General features: G+C 38.8%; 1 protein-coding gene across 1 annotated transcript in view; it reads left to right on the forward strand.

Annotated features, from left to right (window-relative positions):
* BRDT (bromodomain, testis-specific) overlaps positions 1-24,471 on the forward strand; it is a 64,488-nt gene that overhangs the window by 8,096 nt on the left and 31,921 nt on the right. Inside the window, exons 2-11 of the mRNA XM_011940041.1 lie at positions 2,947-3,175; positions 8,225-8,339; positions 14,235-14,407; positions 15,014-15,364; positions 16,417-16,545; positions 17,405-17,593; positions 18,460-18,632; positions 18,706-18,995; positions 19,085-19,198; positions 19,425-19,565. Coding sequence (XP_011795431.1) covers positions 2,984-3,175; positions 8,225-8,339; positions 14,235-14,407; positions 15,014-15,364; positions 16,417-16,545; positions 17,405-17,593; positions 18,460-18,632; positions 18,706-18,995; positions 19,085-19,198; positions 19,425-19,565 — 1,867 coding nt within the window. The 5' untranslated portion in view covers positions 2,947-2,983. The remainder of the gene's footprint in view (positions 1-2,946; positions 3,176-8,224; positions 8,340-14,234; positions 14,408-15,013; positions 15,365-16,416; positions 16,546-17,404; positions 17,594-18,459; positions 18,633-18,705; positions 18,996-19,084; positions 19,199-19,424; positions 19,566-24,471) is intronic.

Consider the following 24,471-nt stretch of genomic DNA (forward strand, 5'->3'; position numbering starts at 1 on the left):
ATGGTCTCGATCTCCTGACCTCGTGATCCGCCCGTCTCGGCCTCCCAAAGTGCTGGGATTACAGGCTTGAGCCACCGCGCCCGGCCTTCTTGTTGTTGTTTTAAGGAGTCTCGCTCTGTCACCTAGGCTGGAGTCCAGTGGTGGGATCTCAGCTCACTGAAACCTTTGTCTACTTGGTTCAAGCGATTCTCATGCCTCGGCCTCCTGAGTAGCTGGGATTACGGGTGTTCACCACCATTTCCAGCTAGTTTTTGTATTTTTAGTAGAGATGGGTTTTCACCATGTTGCCGAGGCTGATCTTGAACTCCTGACCTTGGGTGATCTGCCCACCTTTGCCTCCCTAAATGTTGGGGTTACAGTTGTGAGCCACCACGCCCAGCCAATAGCTCATTTCTTTTCAGTACTGAATAATATTTCACTGCATGAATGTAGTAGAGTGTATTTACCCTTTCACCTACTTAAGGACATCTTAGTTATTTTCAAGTTTTGACAATTATGAATAAAGCTGTTATAAACATCCTTGTGTAAGTTTTTTGTGTGGCAAGGTATTTTTTAAAAAAATCAAGGCTGGGAAATGTCTGTAGCCAAAGATACCAGCAGAAAGTAATTCCAAATAAAAAATTAAATGTAGAAAATGAGGCAGGGAACCGTGGGCTTACCTGTAATTCCAGCATTTTGGGAGGCCAAGGAGGGCAAATTGCTTGAGCTCAGTAGTTCGAGACCAGCCTAGGCAACATAGAAGAACCCCATCTCTACAAAAAAAAATGAGCTGGATATGGTGGCATGTACCTATAGTCCCAGAGAATCAGGAGGCTGAGGTAGCAGAGTCGTTTGAGCCCAGGAGTTTGAGGCTGCAGTGAGCCAAGATCATACCATTACACTCCAGCCTGGGTGACAGTCAGACCCTGACTCAAAAAAAAGTAGAAAATGAAACCATGAGACTGCAGAAAGTATGTTGTGTATGTGTGTGTATATATATATATATATATGTGTGTGTGTGTGTGTATATATTTATTGCTAGGTTGCCAGGTACAGGCGGGACAGAAGAATGAGGATTTTTTGGTTAATGTGCATAGAGTTTCTGTTTTGCCAGATGAAAAAGTTCTAGAGATTGGTTTCACAAAAAACATGAATATACTTAACTGTACACTTAAAAAGAGTTAATATAGTAAATTTTGGTATGTATTATGCCACAATTCAAAAATATCTACAAGTGATTAATATGCAACAGGAGGTGAGAACTAATACTACTTTAATGCAGACAAAGATATATTATTGGCTGTTAACACTGGTCTCTAAAAGTGGACAAAATTATTTCATAACTACTTTTCATTTTGCTCATGTACTTGAGGTATTATGTGTACATTGGTAGTACCATTTTTATCCTTAAAGTAATGATGCTGTCTAGGAATATTAAATACTGTCTTTCTGAAACACCTATGAAATTTAAAATATTTTATTCTAGATGTAGCAATATGTGCTACCGAGTAACATTTTACTCTAATAAATTTGGTTTTAAAATAAATCACATTGGGTCGGGTGCAGTGGCTCACGCCTGTAATCCCAGCACTTTGGGAGGCCGAGGAGGGCAGATCACCTGAGGTCAGGAGTTCCAGACCAGCCTGGCCAATGTAGTGAAACCCTGCCTCTATTAAAAATATAAAAGTTAGCTGGGCGTGGTGGCAGGCGCCTGTAATCACAGCTACTCAGGAAGCTGAGTCAGGAGAATCACTTGAAGCCAGGAGGCGGAGGTTGCAGTGAGTGGAGATTGTGCCACTGCACTCCAGCCTGGGCGGTAGAATGAGACTCCATCTCAAAAAAAATAAATAAAAATAGAAAAATAAAAATAAAATCACTCTGGCTGCGCATGGTGGCTCAAGGTTGTAATCTCAGCAGTTTGGGAGGCCAAGGTGTGTGGATCACCTGAGGTCAGGAGTTTGAGACCAGAAAATACAAAAATAGAAATTTTACAAATTTGTATTTTTCTCCAAAAATACAATTTTTCTCCAAATTTTTCTCCAAAAAATACAAAAATTAACTGGGCATGGTGGCATGCATCTGTAGTCACAGCTACTTGGGAGGCTGAGGCTGGAGAATCGCTTGAACCTGGGAGGTGGAGATTGCAGTGAGCCAAGATCACGCCATTGCACTCCAGCCTGGGCAACAGAGTAAGACTCCATCTGAGAGAGAGAGAGAGAGAGAGAGACACCATAAATAAATAAATCACTTTTTTCAAATTAACCAGAAAAATTTTTTGCTTTGCTTTTCTCTTTGTTGAATTAACAGTTGTAGAATACATACACACTGATCGTGTCTTGAACGTTTTGTTATTTCTTCCTACTAGGAATTTATAGACTTTTCCTGCTAAGACCTCAACTTGTGTTTTTTTGCAAGGCAGAAAGACTAAGATGTTGAAATAATTTAAAACATCCAAGACTAAGGCATATATAGTAAAACTTGTACTACTTATATAGAAAAAGTTTGTTTAAAAATGGATTCTTTTGCCATTTGGCTTTTTTTTTTTTAATCCTGTCTTAATCATGATGTGCTTTAAAATACAGTGTCTGTTACTCTTTTTTGAGACAGAGTTTCACTCTTGTTGCCCAGGCTGTAGCACAATGGCACGATCTTGGCTCACTGTAACCTCTGCCTCCTGGGTTTGAGCGATTCTCCTGCCTCAGCCTCCCAAGTAGCTTGGATTACAGGCGTGCGCCACCACGCCTGGCTAATTTTTGTATTTTTAGTAGAGACGGGGTTTCACTACATTGGCCAGGCTGGTCTGGAACTCCTGACCTCAGGTGATCCACCCGTCTTGACCTCCCAAAGTGTTGGGATTACAGGCCTGTGCCCCTGTGCCTGGCCTCTGTTACTGTTGAATAACGCTTTTCAGCTCCTGTGGAAACCATTCCTAAAGTGCTTCTGAAGTACTTAGTTTTTGTTTTTCAGGACATGTATTTGTAAGCAGGATTCGAAGCAGTTAAGAATGTCTCTGCCAAGTCGACAAACAGCTATTATTGTTAACCCTCCTCCACCAGAGTATATAAATACCAAGAAAAATGGGCGATTGACAAATCAACTTCAGTATCTACAAAAAGTTGTCCTAAAGGATTTATGGAAGCATAGTTTTTCATGGCCTTTTCAACGTCCTGTGGATGCTGTGAAACTAAAGTTGCCTGTATGTATGTCTTGAACTATGTTTCAAAAAAAAAAAATCAGGCCGGGCGCGGTGGCTCAAGCCTGTAATCCCAGCACTTTGGGAGGCTGAAGTGGGCAGATCACCTGAGGTTGGGAGTTCGAGACCAGCCTGACCAACATGGAGAAACCCCGTCTCTACTGAAAATGCAAAATTAGCCAGGTGTGGTGGCACGTGCCTGTAATCCCAGCTACCCAGGAGGCTGAGGCAGGAGAATCTCTCGAAGGTGGAAGTAGAGGTTGCAGTAAGCTGAGATTGCGCTGTTGCCTGGGCAACAAAAGTAAAACTCCATCTCCAAAAATTAAAAATACAAAAATATTTAACAAATACCTGATTTATTTAGCATCACTAAAGTCTATCCCAATGAGTAATTTTTTTCCAAAAAAACAAAGCTTGTTTTTCTGAGCATTCGCATTCTTATTTTAATAAGTTGTGATATATTGTAATACATGTTTTCTTATAGTATATGTCACTTCACCTTTTGGATGCAGAGTTATCCTGAATTTTACCTTTTCCGTGAAGTTTCTCTTGACACTTCTTGGCAGGCTTGGTCACATCACATACAGAATTTGACTTTAGGTCTTACGTTAGGAATTTTTAGCCATTCAGTAATGCAATGGTTGAGTAGTTTACAATATAGTTAGTCAACTTGAAGCTGCGATTTTATTCTATGGAGTCAGACTCCATAAAAACAAGGTTCTTATTCCTCCTGCCCTTTTTATTTTCAAGGATAATTTTATTCTGAAATTCTTATCTTTGTTCATCTTAATTGGCTTTTTTTTTTTTTAAATCTAAAAATAATGCCATAGCAGTCAGCTTTGTTTCTCATTACTAAAGGTTCTAGTTTCTAGAATATGGCCTTTTTTTTTTTGAGACAGAGTCTCGCTCTGTCACCCAGACTAGAGTACAGTGGCATGATCTCAGCTCACTGCAACCTCTGCCTCCTGGGTTCAAGTGATTCTTGGGCCTCACCCTCCCAAGTAGCTGGGAAGATAGGCATGCACCAGCACACCTGGCTAATTTTCTGGGGTTTTTTGTTTGTTTGTTTGTTTGTTGTTTTGTTTTGTTTTTTGAGACTGAGTCTCGCTCTGTTCCCCAGGCTGGAGTGCAATGGCACAATCTTCGCTCACTGGAACTTCTGCCTCCCAGGTTTGAGTGATTCTCCTGCCTCAGACTCCCAAGTAGCTGGGATTATAGGCACACGTCATCACGCCAGGCTTATTTTTGTATTTTTAGTAGAGACGGGACTTCCCCATGTTGGGCAGGCTGGTCTTGAACTCCTGACCTCAGGTGATCCACCCACCTCAGCCTCCCAAAGTGCTGTGATTAAAGGTGTGAGCTACCAAGCCCGGCCAATTTTCTGTATTTTTATTAGAGATGGGTTTCACCATGTTGGCCAGGCTGATCTTGAACTCCTGGCCTCAAGTGATCCTCTTGCCTCAGCCTCCCAAAGTGCTGGGACTACAGGCGTCAGCCACTGTGCCCAGCCAGAATATGGCTTTTTAAAGATAATCAGTTTCTCTCTCTAGTTACAGGTGTATAGTGTATTAAATTTCTTTGTATATCAATGGGTGTAGTGTATTCATTCTAACATTTAGAATTTGTTCAAAACCATAGGATTATTATACCATTATAAAAAACCCAATGGATTTAAATACAATTAAGAAGCGCTTGGAGAATAAATATTATGTGAAGGCTTCAGAATGTATAGAAGACTTCAATACAATGTTCTCAAATTGTTATTTATATAACAAGGTATGTAAGCTTTATGTTATACTTGCTAATTCTTTGCCATTACATATAGGAGAGAGATGTATAAAATCGTGATCATTTCAGATTTCAAGTCTCTTCAGTTGAGATATTTTACGTATATGTGTGTGCGTATATATATAATTTTTTTTTTTTGAGATGGAGTCTGGCTCTGTCACCCAGGCTGGAGTGCAGTGGTGTGATCTCGGCTCACTGCAACCTCCGTCCCCAGGTTCAAGTGATTCTCCTGCCTCAGCCTCCCGAGTAGTGGGGAATACAGGCACCCGCCACCCTGCCAGGCTAATTTTTTATATATTTTTTTTATTAGAGACGGGTTTCACCATGTTGGCCTGGCTGGTCTCGAACTCCTGACCTCAGGTGATCCACCCACCTTGGCCTCCCAAAGTTCTGGGATTATAGGTGTGAGCCACTGTGCCTGGCCAAGATCTCTTACATATTTTTAAGGACAATACTTTTTCACTGAATTTCATAATTTTCACATACCAATACTTGTTCAGTCTATTTGCTATAATATTTTTGTGCCTGAATAGCTGTAGTGGCTTGTTATGTTTTTAAAAAATACCAATGAGAGCTGGTTTCTGTGAATAAAGTATTTCAGAATGTTTTCTGTTGCATTCTTGTCATTTTAGTTATGAGATAAAGGAAAAGTCTTAGTATATATTAATCTTCATTAAATTTCACAGTATGGACCCCTGGCCATAACCTAAAAAGCCAAACCAATTGCCTACTTTTAAACTTCACAACAAGTTGATTTAAAGATCAGATATGTTCTGGCTGGGCACAGTGGCTCACAACTGTAATCCCAGCACTTTGGGAGGCTGAGGTGGGAGGATCATGAGGTCAAGAGATCGAGAACATCTTGGCCAACATGGTGAAACCGCGCCTCTACTAAAAATACAAAAATTAGCTGGGCACGGTGGTGCGTGCCTGTAGTCCCAGCTACTCTGGAGGCTGAGGCAGGAGAATCGTTTCAGCCTGGGAGGCAGAGGTTGCAGTGAGCCGAGATGCCACCATTGCACTCCAGCCTGGTGACAGAGCGGGACTCCTCAAAAAAAAAAAAAAATCCACCTTCCTGAGATGAGTCCTTTGACTCTCCCTTTTTGCCTTTCTCTGTCTCTTGTTTCTCCGTCTCAAAAAAAAAAAAAAAAAAAAAAAAAGATCAGATATGCTCTTGTTCTGTCCCAGTAATACTACTTGGATTTGTGTTAATGAATTTGCCTATATGATGTATGTAGAGATTTTATTTTATTTTATTTATTTATTTTTTTGGGACGGAGTCTTGCTCTGTCGCCCAAGCTGGAGTGTAGTGTATGTGGAGATTTTAAACTTAATCTTCATATTGGCTCTCATCCATAAAATTGGATTTGTGTATTTGGTTTTTTTCCATATAGTATTCCCATTTCCTACAGTACTGTATCCTTTTCTAGCTGTTCTAGGGTATCTAAATATTTTAAAGCTTATATCTCATTTAAATATGAGAATTCTAAGTATTTGTAATTTCATTTATTCAAAATGACGAGTGAGTGACACTGAATTGTAATAGAAAGTTTGATTTGGCTCCCGAGAAAACTACCAATGCCAGCTTATCTGTATAAAAAAGATTTAAAACTATTAGCCAATGCAAATGATTTTTTTTTTTCTGAGACAGGGACTCACTGTGTTACCTAGGATCGACTTGATCTCCTGGGCTCAAGTGATACTCCCACCTCAGCCTCCTAAGTAGCTGGGATTATAGGCACACACTACTGCATCTAGCTCCAATGTGGATTTTTAAAAAATCAATACCACTGGCAACTTCATTTTAATTTAACTACAATTCCAAAGGGACCTTTCAGATGTAATATTTTTAAATGAAGTTTAGTAATTTTCCTGAGCTACCTAACTTAGAAATAAATGTTCTCTTTATTTAAGAGAATTGTTGCATTGTAAATTACTTACTTTTTTCTCAGTCATAAATTGAAGCAAGAGGAAGACTTGTAAGCAAATAGTTAAGATTGAAAAATTGAATTTTTTTTTTTTTTTGAGGCAAGAGTTTGCTCTTGTTGCCCAGGCTGGAGTGCAATGATGCAATCTCGGCTCACCACAACCTCCACCTCCCAGTTCAAGTGATTCTCCTGCCTCAGCCTCCCTAGTAGCTGGGATTACAGGCATGCGCAACCACACCCAGCTAATTTTTTTTTTTTTTTTAAGACATAGTTTTGCTCTTGTTGCTCAGGCTGGAGCGCAATGGCACCATCTCAGCTCACCGCAACCTCCACCTCCCGGATTCAAGCAGTTCTCCTGCCTCAGCCTCCCTAGTAGCTGGGATTACAGGCATGCGCAACCACACCCAGCTAATTTTTTTTTTTTTTTTAAGACATAGTTTTGCTCTTGTTGCTCAGGCTGGAGCGCAATGGCACCATCTCAGCTCACCGCAACCTCCACCTCCCGGATTCAAGCAGTTCTCCTGCCTCAGCCTCCCAAGTAGCTAGGATTACAGGCATGCACCACCACGCCCGGCTAATTTTGTATTTTTAGTAGAGACGGTGTTTCTCCATGTTGGTCAGGCTGGTCTCAAACTCCTGACCTCAGGTGATCTACCCCCCTCAGCCTCCCAAACTGCTGGGATTATAGGCGTGAACCACCATGTCTGGTGAAATTCTCATTTTTTTTTTTTTTTGAGACAGAGTCTCGCTTTGTCACCCAGGCTGGAGTGCAGTGGCGAGAGCTCAGCTCACTGCAAGCTCCACCTCCTGGGTTCACACCATTCTCCTGCCTCAGCCTCCAAGTAGCTGAAACTACAGACACACACCACCACGCCCGGCTAATTTTTTGTATTTTTAGTAGAGATGGTTTCTAAATTTAGTAGAGATTCCCCGTGTTAGCCAGGATGGTCTCGATCTCCTGACCTCGTGATCCGCCCACCTTGGCCTCCCAAAGTGCTGGGATTACAGGCGTGAGCCACCGCGCCCAGCCGAAATTCTCATTTTTAGTACCTCTTTGATTTAGTAGGATTGGTTGGATTGTAATTCTCTAGTGTTCAGAAAGCCCTTTGGGTACTTTTTAGAAGTTGAAGGAGTAGAATGCTAGAATTGTAAATGTGAGCTGCTTTCAACCATAGAGAATAAGCAAATAAAATGTGATCAACTTCACTATTTTCGGTAAGAGATGAATACTATCTAGGAGTACTGTTACTGCCTTCAATAAAGTGGCCTGAAAATAAAACATTTGGTACAGTGACCATACTGTATGTCCTTGTGGTATATTTAATATGTTTTGTAGCCTGGAGATGACATTGTTCTTATGGCACAAGCTCTCGAGAAGCTATTTATGCAGAAATTATCTCAGATGCCACAAGAAGAGCAAGTTGTGGGTGGTAAGGAAAGAATCAAGAAAGGTAAGGCAGGAGGTAAACACTTCATGGTTCTCTCTCTCTGTTTTTTTCCCCTCTCTGTCTCGTGTGTGTGTGTGTGTGTGTGTGTGTAAATCCCTCAAAGGAGACAGACATCCAGAAGTCCTACATCCTATTCTATTGATAAAAAATGTCCATTTGAAACAATCTGCCAAACCTTGATCACAAGGATGGGTATCATTCAAAAATAGTGAGGACTGCATTGATTTTGGCCTTGGAACCAGCTTTCCTGTAGCATAATGCCATTCACATAGTAGGGATTCAGAAAATCATAGCTGTTACTACTGTTTTCAGTGGATCTTGTATCTGTGCTGTACTGATAAGAATGCCCAAATTGCTAGTGCTCTCTGCATTAAAAAAAATTTCCATAGCTGAGAATGAAATGTTAGTATTGGGTTGGGAGATTGTCTTTTTTTCTTAACTTTTTCTTCAGTCACAAAAATCTTTGGAGGAAATCATCTTTACAACTAATATGGTGTTTCAAAAATCTTAAGTATTCAAATAGATTTATTGTAGAGGTTAACCAAGAATATAGTAAATGTTGGTTTATCTTTGGATCACTTAAGCAGTGTAATCTTTAAGTTCTTAGTCATTCCATGTTACTTTCCTCACTTATAGTATCAGGAAAATACTTATTTTTTATTTTTGAGACTGAGTCATTGCTCTGTCACCCAGGCTGGAGTGCAGAGGCACAATCTCGGCTCACTGCAAGCTCCGCTTCACGGGTTCATGCCATTCTCCTGCCTCAGCCTCCCGAGTTGCTAGGACTACAGGTGCCCAGCACCACACCCAGCTAATTTTTTGTATTTTTTTTTAGTAGAGACAGGGTTTCACCGTGTTAGCCAGGATGGTCTCGATCTCCTGATGTCATGATCTGCCCGCCTTGGCCCCCCACAGTGCTGGGATTACAGGCGTGAGCCACCACACCCGGCCCGAAAAATGTTTTTCTTTCATGATTGTAAATGTTTATAAAGTATATAGTTAAGTACCTGAGATATAGGAGGCTTGTAATAGGTTCATGGCAGAGGTTGATTTTTTTTTTCAGGTTTTTATTGATAGTAATATATACTTTTTTATTGCTAATAGATCCTTAAGGTGGGTCATAACTTATAGTGCTTTAACCAGATCTATGAGATATTCACTGATTATTTAAGTCGTTATTCTTATTTTAGAAAAGGTTGATCTAATGTCTGACAATATGAGACCTAGGCTTCTACAAGAAGATTTAAGTAAGCCCTTATGAGGTAGATAATACATAGATCAGTATGGTATTTAAATTGTAACACCAACGTGCTAATTGTTGCTGACTTAAATTATTACCCTTAGCAAGATAAAAATTGCTATTTTTTCCATTTAATGTTGTTAGAAGGTAAAAATTATTGATCTTCTCATTGATCTTTTATCTGAGGGAAACATGCTCTTAGCATCTGAAACAAATAGCTACAACTTAACTTTCAAGTGTTTCTTTAAGGTTTTTTTTTTTTTTTTTTTTGAGACAGAGTTTCACTCTTGTTGCCCTGGCTGGAATGCAATCGGGCATGATCTCTGCTCACTGCAACCTCTGCCTCCCACCTTCAAGTGATTCCCCTGCCTCAGCCTCTTGAGTAACTGGGATTACAGGCATGCGCCACCACCCCCAGCTAATTTTTGTACTTTTTAGTAGATACGGGGTTTCACCATGTTGGATAGGCTGGTCTCAAACTCCTGACCTCAGGTGATCCACCCGCCTTGGCCTCCCAAAGTGCTATGATTACAGGCATGAGCCACTGTGCCAGGCCTACATTTAAGTTTTTTGTTAGAAATAAAACTTGAAAAAAATTACAAGGCAATGCATTATGGAAAAAAATTAAGACAATGCATTATGACACATGTCAGATGAAATTACATGTAATATATACTGTGTTTCAGAAGAATGAGAAGTTTTTTTTTATTTCGAGACAGGTCTCATTGTGTCACCCTGGCTGTAGTGCAGTGGCACTCCATGATCACAGTTCACTGCAGCCTCGAGCTCCTGGGCTTAAACAGTCCTCCCACTTTAGCCTCCCAAGTAGCCAATATTAAAGACATGTGCCACCACACCCAGCTAATTTTTTTGTTTCTTATAGAGGTGGGGTCTCATTTTGTTGCTCAGGCTGATCTTGAACTCCTGGCTTCAAATGATCCTCATGCCTTGGCCTCCCAAAGTGCTAGGATTACAGGCATGAGCCACCATGCATGGCCAAGAGTGAGAAATTGATACGTGATGTGTCCTAGTACATTTTGTATTGCTATAAAGAAATATCTGGCTGTTCGTTGTGGCTCATGGCCATAATGCCAGCACATTGGGAAGCCAAGATGGGAGGATTACATGAGCCCAGGAATTCAAGACCAGCCTGAACAAGATAGAAGGACCCTTTACAGAAAAATTTAAAACTTTGCCAGGTATGGTGGCATGCACCTGTAGTCCCAACTCATCAAGAGCCTGAGGTGGGAGGATTTTTTGAGCCCAGGAGTTTGAAGGTGCAGTGAGTCATGATCACACCACTGCGACAGAGCGAGACCCTGTCTCAAAAAAAAAAAGAAAAAAGAAAAAAAAAGAAAAGAAATATGTGAGGCTGGGTAATTTACAAAGAAAAGAGGTTTATTTGGCTCATGGTTTTGCAGGCTGTGTAAATATGGCACCAGCATCTGCTTAGCTTCTGGGCCTCAGGAAGCTTTCAATCATGGTCAAAGGCAAAGGGGGAGCTGTTGTATCACATGGCAAAGTGGGGGTAGGGAGGAGGTGCTCTTTTAAGCAACCAGATCTTGTGTGAACTCAGAGTGAGCACTCCCTCATTACATCGAGGATAGCACCAAGAGAATCATGAGGGATCCACCCTCATGACCCAAGCACCTCCCACACCAGGCCCCACCACCAACATTGGAGGTTACATTTCAATATGAGATTTGAAGAGGACAAAACATCCAAACCATATCATGCTGGAAAAGTTGGGAAAGGCTTTAGAGGTGCTATAAGTTATGTTTGACCTCAAAGGATAGGTAGCCTTTGGCTTCAGAGTGAATGTCTAAGTTTAAAAAACTTCTGACAGAAGCATTCCACTACCAGAGTCATGTCTTTGTTAGTCACAGTGGTAGGGAAATTGTCATATGATGGTAGCTAGTTTAAAATAGTGTGGTTACGTACATGTTGATAATTTATGGCAAAGAAAACTCAGTATTAAATTGATAATATTGACTGAGCAAATACTTGCATGCTGATTATGTACCACAACACTGTTCTGTGCTCTTGAGATATTATCACTGAATAAAACAAAAACTTTGCTATCTTGGAATTTATATTCTAGTAGGAAGTGAGAGACAAACATGACAGATTCAGTGGAGGCCTCGTTGAGAAGTGAAGATTTGAAGAACATTCCAGGCAGAGGAATCAGCTAGAGTAGAGGCCTATAACAGATCCTCCATCACTTTGGGCCATGCCTTCATTTGTGAATGGATCTTGCCATCTCAACCATTTTATTCCTTTGGTTATCTCCATTTTTTCTTGCATCATTAATTTCTCCTCCTCTATGGGGTTAGTCTCATTACCCTATAAACTGGCTCTAGTATCTCATCTTTAAAATACTCCTTTGTCCATATTCTTCCTTTTTTCGTTTCTTTCTTTCTTCCTGTATACTCATGTACTCCCCTTAGCACAAGTTCTAGCTTTATTTCACCACCAAAGACATTTTGTCAGTCAGGGTCACTTGTAGTCTTCATTCTGCAAAATTTAAGTAGTGTTTTTTTCTGTTCTCATTTTATTTGACTTCTGTCAGTGTTTGCCTTAGGAGACTACTATGTCTTTCTTAAAATGCTTTTATTTCTTTGTGCACACACTAATCATGTGGACTTACTTCCCATTCTATAGTTCTCTTGACCTAGCTGTCTTCTTCTTACCTTTATAGTGACATCTTAATTGTCAGCTTTAGAGAGGGAGGCCTTCCTTGGCTACCCTCTCCATAATAGTTCTCTGCCTTAGTTTAGTTAGTAATGTGTATATTTCCTTCCTAACACTTAGCATCACTTGTACTCAATATGATTACTTATTTTTTGTCTGTTTCTTACACTAGACAGTAAGCTCCAAGAGCAGATACCATGTCTGTCTTGTTCATTTTTGAGCCCAGGAGGTTGAAGGTGCAGTGAGTCATGATCACACCACTGCAACAGAGTGACAGAGCGAGACCCTGTCTCAAAAAAAAAAAAAGAAAAGAAATATGTGAGAATTTGTGCCCTAACACCTAAAATGGTGCCCAACACACAATAGGCATGCAGTAAATATTTACTGTGTTTCTTTCATGTACCAAGTACTGCATTAGGTACAAGAGATTTAGGGGTGACCAAAACAAAGTCCCCTTACCCTCACAGAGCTTTTTATTGTGAGAGATAGAGACAGAATTAAGTAATTGTAACTATTCCTCACTATGCAGATCTAATTAGCTCCCAAGTTCAAAGAATAACAACAGTAGGAATATCAAAGGATGTGAGATTATCTGAATGTATTTGATTCCTAAGTTTTAAAGAGTAGTGACAACTCAGATATTGAGGAATATCAGCCCTGTCTTAAAATACATTCAAATTTACTTAGTTCCTCAGTTTGTTTTGCAAAAATTGAAGGGCCAGAAATAGCTATATGTTGTATATCAAATGTAATAATGGCATGGAAAAAATAAAGCAGAATAAGAGCTATACAGTTGATGAGTGGGGATAGGGTAGAGTGAAAATGTTATATAAGGTGGTTGAGAAGGCGACATTTGAGTAAATGCCTGAAGGAAATGTTGGAATGAGGCATAAGGATATCTTATTTTAGGCAAAACAAATAGTCTTCTTCTGCTTACCAAATTTGAGCAAGGCCAATAGGCTAGAGTGAGGTAAGGGCAGAGGGAAGTAATAAGAAGTGAGGTTGGAAGGAGGGAAGAAGTACGGAGAAGAGGACAAGCAGGTCGTATATATGCTGTGAGCACTTTGGTTTTTACTTAGTGAGATTACAAATCGTCACTAATTTGAGTTTTAAAAGATCACTTTGGCAGCTGTTTTGAGGATAGACTATAGTGTACCAAAGCAGGGAAGACCTGCCTGGATGTTATTGCAGTAATTGAGTTGTGCACTGATGATGCCTTGGGCCGGAGTGAATGCCACTTGTGAGAAGTGTTTGGAGTCTAGATAGGAAGATAATACTAACAGGGTTTGCTGCTGGGTTGGATATGGAGTTTGAGAGACAGTGGAATCAAAGATGACTTAAGGGTTTTTGTTGTGAACAATTAGAAGAATGGAGTTGCCTTGATGGAAGGTTGAACTTTTGAAATAACAGATTTCAGAGTGATATGATCCAAATGTCTTAAGTCATAACATTCTGTGAAAACAGATAGGGCAGAAGAACATGACAATTGTTCCTTTGGCAGAATTTTCTGAAGAACGTATTGATAACGTATTCACATCTTTTGTTCTGTGATGGACTATGTGTAACAATTATGAAGTCCTTGGATATTTATGCAGAGCATTCTGAAGACCTCACGTAGTACTGTGTGGTTGGTCTCCAGAGTATGTGAAATTTTTGCTTATGTTCATAGCTACCTGAAGCTAACCACACAGCTCTATTATTAGTCGTGGTTTAAGCCAGGCACCCTTTTGAATAAAGCTGGTAAACCTACCATTAATAACAAATGTTGAAGTCTCCATTATTATATCTTTATATCTAAATTGGTCTAACCTGTCTAATCCTGTGTGTGTAGATTTCAAAATGAAATAAGTATCCTATGCTTATGTTGCTAAAAAGCTGAACTAAATGAATTGAAATAGAAAATAAGACAAAGTGGTGTTTTATACTTTATTCATTCACATATTTGATGCTGGTTCATACTTTTCCAGGCACTCAACAGAATATAGCTGTTTTTTCTGCTAAAGAAAAATCATCACCCAACGCAACAGAAAAAGTATTTAAGCAGCAAGCAATTCCTTCTGTATTTCCTAAGACATCTGTTTCTCCCGTGAACGTGGCACAAGGAGCTTCAGTCAACTCCAGTTCACAAACTGCGGCCCAGGTAAATTTATTATAGTTTTATAATCATTGCTTTTTAATTTTGGATTTTTTTTTCAGTTAATAAGAAAATTAGTCTTCAACATCTAGCAATTTTTCTTTTTTAATTCATTTAGCATCTAGCAATCTGAAATCATACTGTTTCCACCTCTCTGTGCATTTTATGAATAGAGACCTAAGAGGCTAGCCAAATTTTACGTATTTCTTAGGTAGAATTTGTACTGTTTGGGTATCTTGATAGTATTAATATCAGAAATTGTTCGCCTACATAGTTTTCTTTTAAAAGTCATATATTCTTGCTGATTTTCAGGTATTCAGAAACTTTGGTATAACTATGACTTTGATTTTTTACTTTTCATTCATCTTAAGGTTTGCACAAGACATTCTTTGGTATGTGGGAAGATAATATTAGAACTATTTAGTTTGCCTACAAAAGGAAATTAACCTTTAGCAATATTTAATACATGGATTGACAACAATATTTGTAAATTATCTATATAAAGACTTGGTGCCAATAATCTTTCCCTTTTTGTCTTTTAAGTGATAAGGAACTATTGCTCTGAATATCACTTTAAATATATTTTTTTGTTGTTGAATTGTTCTGTTTTAGGTTACAAAGGGTGTGAAGAGGAAAGCAGATACAACAGCTCCTGCAACTTCAGTAGTTAAAGCAAGTAGTGAATTTTCTCCAACATTCACAGAAAAATCAGTGACATTGCCACCAATAAAAGAAAATATGCCAAAGAATGTTTTGCCAGATTCTCAGCAACAATATAATGTTGTGAAGAGTGTTAAAGTAACTGAACAATTAAGGCACTGTAGTGAGATTCTTAAAGAAATGCTTGCAAAGAAACATTTTTCATATGCATGGCCCTTTTATAATCCTGTTGACGTTAATGCTTTGGGACTCCATAACTACTATGACATTGTCAAAAATCCAATGGATCTTGGAACTATTAAGGTAAATGTTGCCTTAATAGGAAGAACTTCTTTTTCTTGATTATACAAGTAATTCATCATTGCAAAGAAATCTTAAAATCTAGAAAAAGATGAAGGAAATTAAGATCATCAGAGTCATATTATCTGGAGTGAGTCACTGGAAATTTTAAAAATATATCTTTTTGTTTTCTTCCACTTGAACATGTCCATGGTTCTAGGCCACGCACAGTGGCTCATGCCTGTAATCCTAACACTTTGGGAGGCCAAGGCGGGCAGATCACCTGAGGCCAGGAGTTCGAGACCAGCCTGGCCATGGCAAAACCTCGTCTCTAATAAAAATACAAAAAAAAAAAAAAAGCTGGGAATGGTGGTGCCTGCCTATGGTCCCAGCTACTCCATAGGCTGAGTCACGAGAATCACTTGAACCCGGGAGGAGGAAGGGTTGCAGTGAGCCGAGATCGTGCACTGCACTCCAGGCTGGGTGACAGAGGGAAATTCTGTCTCAAAAAAAAAGATTATATGCAGCACTTTGGGAGGCCGAGACGGGTGGATCACGAGGTCAGGAGATCGAGACCATCCTGGCTAACACCGTGAAACCCCGTCTCTACTAAAAAATACAAAAAACTAGCCGGGCGAGGTGGTGGGCGCCTGTAGTCCCAGCTACTCGGGAGGCTGAGGCAGGAGAATGGCGTAAACCCGGGAGGTGGAGCTTGCAGTGAGCTGAGATCCGGCCACTGCACTCCAGGCTGGGCGAGAGCGAGACTCCGTCTCAAAAAAAAAAAAAAAAAAGATTATATGAAAACCCTCTGCTTTTGTGATTTTGTTCCAGTTCTCTTTACATGGAATGTCCTCCTTCCTTATCTCTACTTATCAAAATTCACTGGATTTTTTTTCAAAGTCTAAAAAATATGAAACAAATGTTGCAAAATTTTAACATTTGTCAAATCTGGATGATGGGCAACTGTTTTCTGTATATATAAATTATTTTGTAATATGAACATTTAATATCGGTACTCAAATAATTATTGAATTGAACTATTTGTTTGTGAATCCTGTAGTTTTTCTTTAATTTAGGAGAAAATGGATAACCAAGAATATAAGGATGCATACAAATTTGCGGCAGATGTTAGATTAATGTTCATGAATTGCTACAAGTACAATCCTCCAGATCACGAAGTTGTGACAATGGCAAGAATGCTTCAGGTGAGCCATTACTTGTGCTCTGAAGTGTTTTTCCTCTGAACATAGTTTAAACATCTTTTAGAACCATAACTTAAGAGATAAAGAATAATAACACCCACATCTCTTAAATATTAAATGGCAAAAACCACAATTGCTTTTGCACCAACAAAATAGTTTATGAAATGTACTTTTAAAACTGAGAGGGCTGTGTGTTTTTTTGTTTGTTTGTTTGAGTTCTTGCATCCTTTAGTAGTGAATATTTTAATGAAGCTGCCCTGCATACAAAGGAAACTGGGGAAATATTAGTGAAGAGGGGATGTAGATATATATATGGTTGACTAGAGCCCATGTCCCACTGAGGGGACAGTCTAAATGGCTGAACCATTTGGAGGTAATAGAATGATCTACCAACTACAGGGCCCTTGAAAGAGTCTTTTTTTTTTTTTTTTTTTTTCATTCTCGTTGCCCAGGCTGGAGTGTAGTGGCACAATCTTGGTTCACTGCAACCTCCGCCTCCCGGGTTCAAGTGGTTCTCCTGCCTCAGCCTCCCAAGTAGCTGGGATTTATAGGCATGTGCCACCACACCCGACTAATTTTGTATTTTTAGTAGAGATGGGGTTTCTCCACGTTGATCAGGCTGATCTTGATTTCCCCATCTGAGGTGATCCACCTGCCTCGGCCTCCCAAAGTGCTAGGATTACAGTCATGAGCCACGGCACCTGGCCCGCATACATCTTAATACGTTTCTTCTGATGTATCTTAAAGGCAAAAAGAATTCTGGTCAAAATATGACACTGAAATGTACCTTTTATTAAAAGCTATAATTGCTAGATTAAATTAAAAATGCAGAAAACCATAACAAACTAATTTTTCATTATAGGATGTTTTTGAAAAGCATTTTTCAAAGATCCCAGTTGAACCTGTTGAGAGTATGCCTTTATGTTACATCAAAACAGATATCACAGAAACCACTGGTAGAGAGAACACTAATGAAGCCTCCTCTGAAGAGAACTCTTCTGGTGATTCTGAAGATGAACGAGTTCAGCGTCTTGCAAAGCTTCAGGAGCAGGTAGTTGATTGTATTGATACAAATTTTGATAGTCTATGAGCACTAATCTATCAGGAAATTTTTTCTGCAGATTTAAAGCTGTTATAGTTAGATCATTTCATAACTGTGGCTTTATTTACTTATTGACAAATTTGTAATGTTTAATAGTCTTTCCTAATCAAATATTTATTATAAAAATCTGTTATTTAAAAAAAATTATGTTATCCCTAATCATGAGTGGTTGATTCTCATTGAAATGATTTATGAAATAATCAGAGATATTTTATGGATGAGGTCTTATTAACTACTTTTTATGATAACATGTTAAACTGTTCTGGAGCTCAAGTATGAAAAATCAATGATTAAAAACCAGCTGGACACCATGGCTCATGCCTGTAACCCCAATACTTTGGGAGGCCAAGGTGGGAGGATTGCTTGAGCCCAGGAGTTCAAGCTTGGGCAACATAGTGAGACCACGTCTCTACAAAAAAATCAAAAAAATGTGGCAGGAGGATCACTTGTGCCTAGGAGGTTGAGGTTGCAGTGAGCCAGGATCACAACACTGCACTCCCACCTGGGTGACAGAGCAAGACCCTGGCTCAAAAAAACAAAAAACTTAAGACCACCTGGAAATGTTATTTATTCTTGATCTGTTTGTAGATGAATATTTAAGTTTATGGGTTGAGCACATGATAGTTTTTGTAATTTAAAACATGCTCTTTAAAAATTCAGTGCATTTGTGAAATTAAATAAAAACTTGAAGGAAATGTAATAAGAAATGAATTTCACAAAAGACACTATTGACTTTGGAGTGACTAGATTTTTTTTCTAGCTTCTTTAATTATTTATAGACATGAATGTTTACAGATTTTTTTTTATTTTATCAGCTTAAAGCTGTACATCAACAGCTCCAGGTTTTGTCCCAAGTACCTTTCCGTAAGCTAAATAAAAAGAAAGAGAAGTCTAAAAAGGAAAAGAAAAAAGAAAAGGTTAACAACAGCAATGAAAATTCAAGAAAACTGTGTGAGCAAATGAGACTAAAGGAAAAGTCCAAGAGAAGGTAAGTATCTTTTATTATGATAGCTTATTAACACAATAACGATAAGTTGGACTAAATTTAGTTTTTGTTACAGTCAGCCAAAGAAAAGGAAACAACAGTACATTGCTCAAAAATCTGAAGATGAAGATAATGCTAAACCTATGAACTATGATGAGAAAAGGCAGTTAAGTTTGAATATAAACAAACTCCCTGGAGATAAACTTGGGCGAGTAGTTCATATAATACAGTCAAGAGAGCCTTCTTTGAGCAATTCCAATCCTGATGAGATAGAGATAGACTTTGAAACACTGAAAGCATCAACACTAAGAGAATTAGAAAAATATGTTTCGGCATGTCTAAGAAAGAGACCATTAAAACCTCCTGGTATGTATTTCTGCATATTGATAGAAATCAGTTTTGTATTTGGGTTGGTTTTTGGTTGTACTCACTTTCTTCCCTCTTAAATCACACAGCTAGGAAAGTAATGATGTCCAAAGAAGAACTTCACTCACAGAAAAAACAGGAATTGGAAGAGCGGTTACTGAATGTTAATAATCAGTTAAATTCTAGAAAACGTCAAACAAAATGTAGGTGGCAGTTTTTATATTTATTTATTATTTTTGTAGAGACAGGGTCTTGTAACGTTACCCAGGCTGGTCTTGAACTCCTGGCCTCATGTGATTCTCCCACCTTGGCCTCTCAAAGTGCTGGGATTACAGGCATGAGCGACCATGCCCAGCCTAGGTGGCAGTTTTTAAATGTTCCTGCAACTGTTTAATTCTTCTAGCATTTTAATGTTTCTTTGTTTTGTAGCTGAGAAAACGCAACCATCCAAAGCTGTTGGAAGTGTTTCCCAACTGAGTGAGAGCAGCAGCAGCAGCAGCAGCAGCTCATCGGAGTCTGAAAGTAGCAGCAGTGACTTAAGCTCTTCAGACAGCAGTGGTTCTGAATCAGGTTAGCTGTCCCCTTAAATGTACCTCTGCTGGTGGGAGCATTTTTTTTCCTGTAATATTGATTTATATTTTGAAGAAATATTTGTTACTTACCCAGAATCTATGGTTTGTATATCATGCTAATTATTTAATTGCATGTTGACAATTTTAGTATTTTCCCTAAAAGAGATACTGTGTAAGACGAAACTTCATATTACATGTATATGACGTGTAGGTTTGTAATGTTGAAAAAGTTTACTCAAGGAGGGATAGTCTCAATAAATAATTTCAAATCTTAATATCAAAATATATCAGATAATAAAATAATGATCTTGTTTTATAAAATGAAAGATTAAGAGCACCTTTCGCTTTACTCTCCATGATCTATCAAATCACTCTTATGTTGCAAGGGTTGCCATGTGGTGATACTATGTTCTGAATTGAAAAATCATTTTGAGTTAAGAAACCAGTCATCCCAGAAGCTATAAATCAGATTATTTTTCTACTTCTTTGGTTTCTTCACTGTAGAATATTTTCTTCCATCTATAGAAAAATGTACTTTAAATTCAGATCTCAGCTATGCTCAAGTGACCTATTATCTTGTGTAGTTTAGCAGTTGTATCAAGCTTAGGCCACTTATGTTTTCTTTGTGCTTTTCTATTAATGATTACATAGTTGATAAGTAATCACTACCTGAAGAATACTGACTTGGCAGTGGTGTTCCATCTTTATTGACCAAAAGGCAAATTCAGAATATAGGACCACTGTTGTCCCTAAATTTTGCTTTATTTTAAATGAGGTATTTCTTGTGAATTCAGTTCTCTTTTTAAAGAAATATCTCATACAGAATATTGTGACATCAGGAATTCTTAGCATTATTAAAAGCATCCCTCTTTTTTCAGTGTGGTAGCACGGTCTGCTGAATTGCAGTACATTCTATTTAACTCTTAGTTCTGTTTAGTTTGCATTAAATGGTGCTGATTGCTGTGTTTTGCTTTTACATTTCTAAAGTATATAGTGATAAACATTTTTGGAGAATAAACAATTTTTACTTTCTTTGGAATTTGTCATACTAGAAAATTTAAAAACGTAGGGCTCTGATTATACAGTATTTCCTTATTTGACTTCTAAGCATAGAACAATACTGGAAAAACTTAAGTTGCATTTAGCATTTTCAGTTGTAATTAGCATTTGTAACTTCATCTAATAAAGCATTTGTGGTCTAATAAGTTAGAGCACTTTGTCTTTTATTTGTAGGATAAAACTTTTACTGTACCTGTTAGTTTGAATTATCTAATTATAATAAATGCTTCAACTGTTAGAGGAAAAGTACAATATAATACAGAGTTTTCAATAAAGTACCTTAATTTTAATATGAATTATCAGTTTCTGATACAATATTATTATATGTTGCTTGGAGGAAAGAATGTTTATCACTAACTTGTGTTCTTAAAATTGTGCAATATATAGTCTCTGTTTTCCTAACATTCTGTCAGAATAACTCAGCTTCAGAATTCAAATCTTTTTATTTATTTATTTATTTATTTATTTTGAGACGGAGTCTGGCTCTGTTGCCCAGACCGGAGTGCAGTGGCCGGATCTCAGCTCACTGCAAGCTCCGCCTCCCGGGCTTAGGCCATTCTCCTGCCTCAGCCTCCCGAGTAGCTGGGACTACAGGCATCTGCCACCATGCCTGGCTAATTTTTTGTGTATTCAGTAGAGACGGGGTTTCACCTTGTTAGCCAGGATGGTCTCTATCCCCTGACCTCGTGATCCGCCCGCCTCGGCCTCCCAAAGTGCTGGGATTACAGGCGTCAGCCCCCGTGCCTGGCAATTTTTTGTATTTTTAGTAGAGATGGTGTTTCATCATGTAGACTAGGCTGGTCTCAAACTACTGATCTCAGGTGATCTGCCCACCTCGGCCTCCCAAAGTGCTGGGATTACAGGCTTGAGCCATTGTGCCTCGTCTTTAGTAATTTTTTCTTGATGTAGTTTTCATTTAGCATCTGTCTTCCTGGATTTTCTTATAGCAATTTGGCTATATGCAATTTTTTAAAGCAAGTCATTCTTTTATAATGTTTGTTTCAGAGAGCTTTAATTACTTTCTCCAAAGTTTTTTTTTTTTCTTTCTTTCCTGAGACAGAGTCTCACCTTGTTGCCCAGGTGGGAGTACAGTGGCGCAAACTCAGCTCACTACAAGCTCCCCCTCTCAGGTTCACGCCATTTTCCTGTCTCAGCCTCCCAAGTAGCTGGGACTACAGGCACCCGCCACCACGCCCAGCTAATTTTGTGTGTTTTTTAGTAGAGTCGGGGTTTCACCGTGTTATCCAGGATGATCTTGATCTCCTGACCTCGTGATCCGCCCACCTTGGCCTCCCAAAGTGCTGGGATTACAGGTGTGAGCCATCACACCCGACCTAAAGTTTTAAATATTATTGAATTCTTCTAGTTATACTGTATTATGAGTTGGTCTCTCTTTACTACAATACCGTTATGCTGTTTAGGTGGGGCAAATGTTTTAAGGTTTAATATCTGAAAAATCTTTGAGTGTTGTAAGTAGTATTGAAGCTATTTATTATTCTACATTACTTAAATGGTTATCTTTCATCATTCCCAAACTCCGGTGTATGCACTTTAGAAAATATAGACTTAGTTCTGCTTTGAGAGCTTGTTTGGAGGGTCTAGTAGGGGAGCACAGCTACTGGTATACCCTTGACCAATGAACAGTCTTCCTCTATCAAAGAAGGTCCTCTTCGACCAAGTGCACAGCTTCGGGAGGGATGTACATGGAGTGGTGAGGGAGGAAGGAGATACCTTCCTGGCCATCCAGATCAGCTGAATCAACCCTTTGACCAATAGGGTGACAGGTGTTGCAACCGGATCACCCTCACTTACTTAATTCTGCTTTGTTAAGTAGGATTGATCACATGGTGGAGCATTGATTTACAAGGAAAGTTTTATTTAAAAATCTACCAAATTCACTTAATTCTCATTTTAAACAAGATATTAAATCAGTTTCAAGATAGTCGTAATGAAATCCCAAATCCTTGAAAAATGAAAATGAGAGGTCTATGGACTGGAAGTAGCATGTCATTGCAAATTTTAATGTGATTTTATTTTATTTATCTTTTTAACAGGTGTCAGCATATGCAGATAAGTCAAGAACATTTATTAAACATCAGTATAAATATAAAATCTTTTAAAATGATCTTTTGTAACTAAAATTATTAAATGTCAAATCAAAGATGTAGCCAAGCCTTGAAAATGAAATCAATTCTTTTTTTTTTTGAAACGGAGTCTTTCTTTGTCGCCCAGGCTGGAGTGCAGTGGCCGGATCTCAGCTCACTGCAAGCTCCGCCTCCCGGGTTCACACCATTCTCCTGCCTCAGCCTCCCGAGTAGCTGGGACTACAGGCGCCCGCCACCTCTCCCGGCTAGTTTTTTGTATTTTTTAGTAGAGACGGGGTTTCACCATGTTAGCCAGGATGGTCTCGATCTCCTGACCTCATGATCCGCCCGTCTCGGCCTCCCAAAGTGCTGGGATTACAGGCTTGAGCCACCGCGCCCGGCCATGAAATCAATTCTAATGCACATATCTTATGTTGACTAGGCTGTGCTAGTATGCACGCGTAAGCTATTGAGAGTTTTCTAATGCTCCACAATCTTGGGGTTACCTTGAGTGATTTATAGGGAGGAATATAACTAATAGCTTTAATCCTGTGACTAGTAATGATACTGAGAAAAAAAAAAAATCAAAAGGAACAGCTCATCAATAGGAGTGCTTTTAATAAAAACCTTCCTGATAGGGAATAACTCCAGGAACTGTCTAAATATAAGCCCAGATACTTGATTAGTGTGAAATAGAATTTTTTCAGTGTACTTAATTTCAATTTTTGCACAGTTAAACACAAACTAAATGGTCATGACATCAATTCATTGTTTTTCTTTAGCTGTTTAAGACTTAAAGTGAATTTGTCACTTCATCCTTTGGACTCTGCATTTTATTGGATTTAGTATAATGTTCGGAGAAAGAAATTTATTCTTTAAATAACATTTGTTTCTTTTTTTAAAAAGCTTTCTTAGTTATGGGTGATATCAAACAGGAATAAATAAATTTGTAATGTTAGTACTACAACCTAGGTCTTCTATAGATATGACAAGGATATGATTTTTTTCATGCAAGGTTTGAAAACTGACAAACTTTGTTCAAGCCTAGATTTTAACTTTTTAGAGGAGGATGATTTAGTAAGTGCAGGAAGTATACAAAGAAAGCCTGTAAATAATCTTTGCCATTCAGACTAGAAAGCTAAAGGTAAATGACTAGAGTTTATTAAATTAGTTTAGACTTTTATAAATTTCTTTTTTTTTTTATTTGAGACAGAGTCTCACTGTTGCCGAGGCTGGAGGGCAGTGGCTCCATCTCAGCTAACTGCCTCCTAGGTTCAAGCAATTCTCATGCCTCAGCCTTCCAAGTAGCTGGGCAACAGACGTGCACCACCAAGCCTGGCTAATTTTTGTATTTTTAGTGGAGACTGGGTTTCATCATGTTGGCCGGGCTGGTCTTGATCTCCTGGCTTCAAGCGATCTGCCTGCCTTGGCCTCCCAAAGTGCTGGGATTACAGGCATGAAGCCACCACGCCTGGCCTACCAATCACTTTTCTATAATCTGTCCTCTATAACAAAAGTTTGATTTCTTTTCCTAATTTAAAAGTCTTTGGTAATTATTTCTGCTATATATGGCATCATATTCTGTTGTGTGTATGTTGTTTTTGTTTGTTTGTTTGTTTGTTTGTTTTTGAGACGGAATCTCACTCTGTTGCCCAGGCTGGAGCGCAGTGGCATGATCTCAGCTCACTGCAACCTCCACCTCCTGGGTTCAAGCAATTCTCCTGCCTCAGCGTCCTGAGTAGCTGGAGCTACAGGTGCATG

The sequence above is a fragment of the Colobus angolensis genome, unplaced genomic scaffold (genome assembly GCF_000951035.1).
Source record: "Colobus angolensis palliatus isolate OR3802 unplaced genomic scaffold, Cang.pa_1.0 Scaffold186, whole genome shotgun sequence".
NCBI classification, from domain to species: domain Eukaryota; kingdom Metazoa; phylum Chordata; class Mammalia; order Primates; family Cercopithecidae; genus Colobus; species Colobus angolensis.